This window comes from Astatotilapia calliptera, chromosome 15 (assembly GCF_900246225.1).
Source record: "Astatotilapia calliptera chromosome 15, fAstCal1.2, whole genome shotgun sequence".
Lineage (NCBI taxonomy): Eukaryota > Metazoa > Chordata > Actinopteri > Cichliformes > Cichlidae > Astatotilapia > Astatotilapia calliptera.
In genome coordinates, this window is record NC_039316.1 from 9047628 (window position 1) to 9053170 (window position 5543).

Genomic DNA, 5543 nt, shown 5'->3' on the forward strand with positions numbered 1-5543 from the left:
TTTTAGATAACTTCCATGGATCCAACTGCTCACTGCCAAAACTTAATAGATGCTGACAGATGAATGTAGGCAAAGCACGCCAATCTATATATTAAGATTCATCCGCCCGGAAAAACAAATGAGTGATATAAATAAAATTTAAAACAACATTGTAGCCAAGATAAACACCCTGTCAAATCTTTGCAGAGATAAAAAAAAAAAGAATAAAAATGTAGTGTGGACAGAGGAATGATTCTCTCGAGTATGGACAGCTGCACATCTCATGTCATTTTAGCTAATACTGCCTTCTAGTGGTGCACCATCGTTCCCAGAGACTTACTGAAACCACCAACCTGCACATAAACTTTTTAGTTGTTTCTGCCTTTTTTACAATTTTGTATTTTTCATGCTACAAAACAGCAAACATGTTAAATCTATTTGACCTTTATCCATCAATACAGGCACATCGAATGCTGAGGATTCAACCTGAGCTTCCTTCGTGGCAATGGGGGCTACATTTGCTCCTAGGTGGGAATAATAAACAATAAAACTTTGTACAGTTACTTTGTTTGCAAAGAGAGGAAACTACAATGTGAATATTATTCACATCTATTTATGCCTTTCCCATCCCTTGAGGAAAAAGAGCCAGTGCTCAGAGCTTTTTGAAGTCCTGCAGAGTCCTGGCACGATCGAGAGGTGTGGGGAGTTGAAGCTTGCAAGAAACCTGTTGTGCACTGGGGGACTGGCACATCTGATTACACAGTGTGTCCTGCACAGTTTCCACCCTCTGAGGCCCTACTGACAATTCATAGAACTTCAGAGACCCTCCAACCTCCCACAGCTACTGACATGTCAGATAAGTTTAACCAATCTGGGGATACAAAGCTGCAAGAACACGGAATTTATTAAGACTTAAATTTAACCCTTGTAGTACCTTTAAAATTTTAAAAGACAGTTTAACCTCGGGACCCCGAAAGGTCCCAAGGCAACAGGTGATATAGCAATATCATAAATGAATTAATTTTTTCACATCAAATCTTTTCAACAACTTCAGACCTAACCATAGGTATACAGTTTTTCATTAGTTTTTTTTTTTAATTAATATTTGTATATTTCTATGCCCTTATTGTCATAAAGACCCCTGTTTTTTAACTGGAAAAACCTATAATCTGCAATATTTTTCAAAAAATTAGTTGCAAAATAGAATATTTGGCATGAGGTAATTGCAGTCTTGAATAGGTCAATAATTGACAACATTGATTTGGATGCATTATTATTTTTGGAGCAATGAGAGTTTAAAAAAAAAAAAAGATAACTTTTGCCCTCGGGACCCCACATGATCCCGTTCACAAATGTGTTATAACAATGTCATATATAAATTTCCCCCCCCACTTTATTAACATCAAATCTTTTCAGCAACCTTAGACCTAACCATAGGTATAATGTTTTTTATTCTTTTTTATTAATATTTGTATATTTCTATACCATTATTGTCATATAGGCCCCTGTTTTTTTATTGGAAAAAAACATAATCTGCAATATTTTCCAAAAATTGGTTGCAAAACAAAATATTTGGGATGAGGTTATTACAGTAATAGGTCAGTAATTGATAACAACATTGATTTAGATGCATTATTATTTTTGGATCAATGACACTTTTTTGCAAAAACAAACTGAACTGAGCTGAACAAACTCAACAACAAACTGAACAAAGATGTAATTTACTTTTTATAACATAAAGCACAAAGTGTTTTCAAATGGATTTTGCAGACAGGGGCACCACATCTGCTGCAGTTGTTTATGATCCTTTTGCGCTGTTTGCACGATGCGCACTGCATCCGCTTTTTGGAAGGCGACTCCCACTCCTCCTCCTGCTGCTCTTCCTCCTGCTCTTCCTGCTGCTCTTCCTCTTTCACCTGCTTCTGCTGCTCTTTGCCTTGGGCTTGTAAGACCAGGCTGAGTGCGAACGGTGTTCTAGGCAGGTAGTTTCTCTTCATCATGGTCGGGGCGATAAGGGCTCTGCCAACCTGGTCTATGTACAGACGCCGGATATGTCCCTTTCCTCTGTTCCACTCTGTGTCCACAGCAGTGAAGAGGACAAAAGCGTTGTAGCAGCTTACATCAAGCATGTGATACAGCAGACACATGGGCCACCTACGTGTCCTCCGACGGCAGGAGTAGTTGCCACAAACCTGCAAAATAAAGAGAAATGATCAGATGACATGAATAGATTTATACAACCTCCACTGTAACTATCCAAACTATCATCATCACATTTATGTTATCAGATAACTGATGGGACTCTCAGAGTTATAACAACGAGTAACAGTAAATAATTTGGCAAATAATTGATGTATAATTGTGCTTACCTGATCTAGATGATCCACAGCCCCTTTGCACTTGTTATAGTCCAGGATGATCTGGGGCTTTTTCTTGCCAGAGCTTTCGACTTGTGGCTCACGGTGCTTTGTGCTCAACAGGAGAACATTTCTTGATTTCTTTGGCACGTAGGATACCAAAGCAGCGTTGTGACTAAAAGCAAAGACAGAGGACATTAACTCTCTGTGTTGAATGTTCAGCAGCTGTGGGGGCAGCTCAGGTTTGTTAATCCTCAGAGTGCCCACCAGGGCCATCTTCCTTTTCCTCAATTCCTCTGCAAGAGGAAATGATGTAAAAAAATTGTCCATTGTTACTGTGTGGCCCTTCAGTCCGTCTGTCAAATCAAGCACCACCTGCATTCCTTGACTAACCTGCCTCTTTGCTGATTCAGACCTCCCAGTGTACAACTGCAGCCTCCAGGCATAGGCAGTCTTCACATCGCATAGGGCCCAGATCTTTAGCCCATATTTTGCAGGTTTGAGGCGCATATATTGTTTGAATGAACAGCGGCCCCTAAAAGGGACCAGCTGCTCATCCACACATATGTCCCTCCCTGGATTAAAAAATTTGGGCAGGCGGCTACTCCACTTGCTCCATAAATCCTTTATAGGACCCAATTTATTCTCCCTGCCACCTGAACGGGAAAGACGATCGTCAAATCTTAGGGCCTGATTAATTTGCTGGAATCTTTTTTGTGCCATTGTAGCAGAAAAAAAAACACGTCCTGTCACCCCATCCCACAGGCTTATTGTAGATTCATGTTGAGACCTGTACAGACCAGCCAGGATCAGCAGGCCCATGTAAGCCCGCAGCTCCTCCTCTTCTACATCCTTCCAATCTTTTATCGACCTCTTCCCCTGCAGGTTGGTAAAATGCTGGATTAGCTGCATAAGGTCCTCCGCAAATAAAAGATCAAAAGCACTCACGGGGCTGCTGATCCTAGCAATTGCGTAAGGGGTTGGTCCTGGGGTTAAAATGGAAGAAGGAAAATATGGCAGGGTCTCCTCGTGTGTGGGACACCACAGGATTTCCCCATTTTTCGATCTCCACTGACTTTTTCGATCTTCCTTCTCCTCCTCAGACGAGCTGCAAGGCTCCTCATTACCTGGCAGAAATTCCTCCCCTTCTTCATTGCTAGTGCTATCTTTTTTGCTTTCGGAAGACTGCAAGACTGCAGCAACATCCTCGTCTGAATTCGATGTGGGCTTCATCGTGCAGAAATGACCAGTGTTGCAAAATCCTCAGTAAGGAAAATCGCTATCGGTGTCCTTTTTTCTCTCTCCAACTGCATTTACAAGAACAATGGAGATCGACAGACCACGTGACTTTCGCGCATTGCATTGTGGGTACGAGTAGCAACAAAAGTTGAAGTTTTAATCCCTACTTGCATTTTATTTGCCCCCAAAACAGTTATGTACAAAACGAAGGAGAACACGGCAAAGACAAAGACAGACTTGCAAAAAGGCAAAAAAAAAAGTATGAGGAAAAAAATCAAAGGAGTGAAAGGGTTAGACCTGTGGACTGCCATAATGAATTAATTAAATACACCATTAAATAATTAATTAAATGTGGCAATAATTAATGAAAATCGGAAATAATCAATTACATAAATATTTACGACACATGTAATTAATTAATCATTGACATATTTAATTAATTATTGACACATTATTTATTTATTTATTCCACATTTTAATTAATTATTGCCACATTTAAATAATTATATAATTAATTCATTTTGGCACAGTTGACTCCTATGAAACGCCAGGACTGCCATAATGAATTAATTAAATACATCATTAAATAATTAATTAAATGTGGCAATGATTAGTTAAAATCGGAAATAATTAATTACATAAATATTTACGACACATGTAATTAATTAATTAATTATTGCACATTGGAGTTTTGCCTACATCCGGTGATGAGAGTGCTCATTTCATCCTAAACCTATTTTTCATGCCATTAGGTATTCAAGGGAAAAGCATTATAACATGTCAGGATCACAGTATATTTGAAATATATGATTATAATAGAACTCAATGGGCACAAAAAAGGTACGAGAGCAAACAGTGTTGGCATATATGCCAATATCCTTTTCTATACACCAGTCTTTCTCAAACTGTGGTACACGTACCACTTGTGGTGCTTGGGCTCTTCTGGTGGGAAAGGCATTAATACTCCAATTTCTTTCTTAAGATTAAATGATATACCATTGTGGAGGTATGCAAAGGCGACACGAGTCACACTGATGATAAAAACACAGCCCTTTTCCACGGTGCCCTGATCCTAGCCTCCATCGATGAGGCCCCTGGGAGAATCAGTGGGGGCGTGGGAGATGCTGCTGGTGAGTCGGGAACTATTGTCTGAATGCTGAAGCTCCTGGTAGTCAGGAGAATTCAATCTGCTTTTTCTGCGGGTGAGTGGTAACCCTTTGCGGCCAGCAGCAGGGAGCTGGTCTCACCAACTCCCTGCTGCTGTCGGAGAAAGACGTGAGAAATCCGCTCTCATCTGTTCCTAACAAGGAGTGTGCTCTCCATGAGCTCGAGAGCGGTACCATCACCCAGGCCGTAAAGGGAGTAGCACCGCAGCAGCAGCGCCTTGAGAGCGGTGTATTTTCCATGTAATCGCATGCTAAACAGACAGAACTTCAGTCAGGAGAAGAACTGCAATATAAGGTTAGTCATTAATATACTGCTGCATGGGCTGGGTTGTAGTTACATCGTAAGGTTTTAAAAACTGAGCTTTAAAATGAATAGTGATGATAAAAACCGTGAGAGGCCGACAGTGATCATTGAATTATTTAGGGGCTTGTTCAGATTAAATAGAACAAGATACAAAGTGTTACAACATGTTAAAAACACAACAGCTTTAATAAATGCAGAGTAGTTTGGACCCGGAAGCAGGTTTCAATCAGGTCATTAGTTAAAGATTTGATATCCCACCTGCTGTGAATGTTTTAATGTAGTACAGTTGTTATTATTATTATCACTTGTCACATCCTGTTTATGACAGTTAAAATAAATAGCATTTATATAAGAAATAAAATTGTCTGTGTAAACTGTATGTGGCCTATACTACTGTACTTTAATGTTGGTCATAAGGGTGGTACTTCAAGAGCCATTTATTTTATGAGGTGGTACTCATTGTGAAAAGTTTGAGAACCACTGCTACACACCACACTA

The 5543-nt window shown here is 39.9% G+C and overlaps 1 protein-coding gene across 1 annotated transcript; it reads right to left on the reverse strand.

Moving 5' to 3' along the window:
- Positions 1 to 1684: 1684 nt before the first annotated feature.
- On the reverse strand, positions 1685 to 3779 carry LOC113007097 (piggyBac transposable element-derived protein 4-like). The gene is made up of 2 exons (XM_026143494.1): positions 2349 to 3779; positions 1685 to 2171 (listed from the first exon to the last, which is right to left on the reverse strand). The coding sequence occupies exons 1-2, from the start codon at positions 3567 to 3569 to the stop codon at positions 1701 to 1703; spliced, it is 1692 nt and encodes a 563-aa protein (XP_025999279.1). The 5' UTR covers positions 3570 to 3779; the 3' UTR covers positions 1685 to 1700.
- Between the last annotated feature and the right edge of the window lie 1764 nt (positions 3780 to 5543).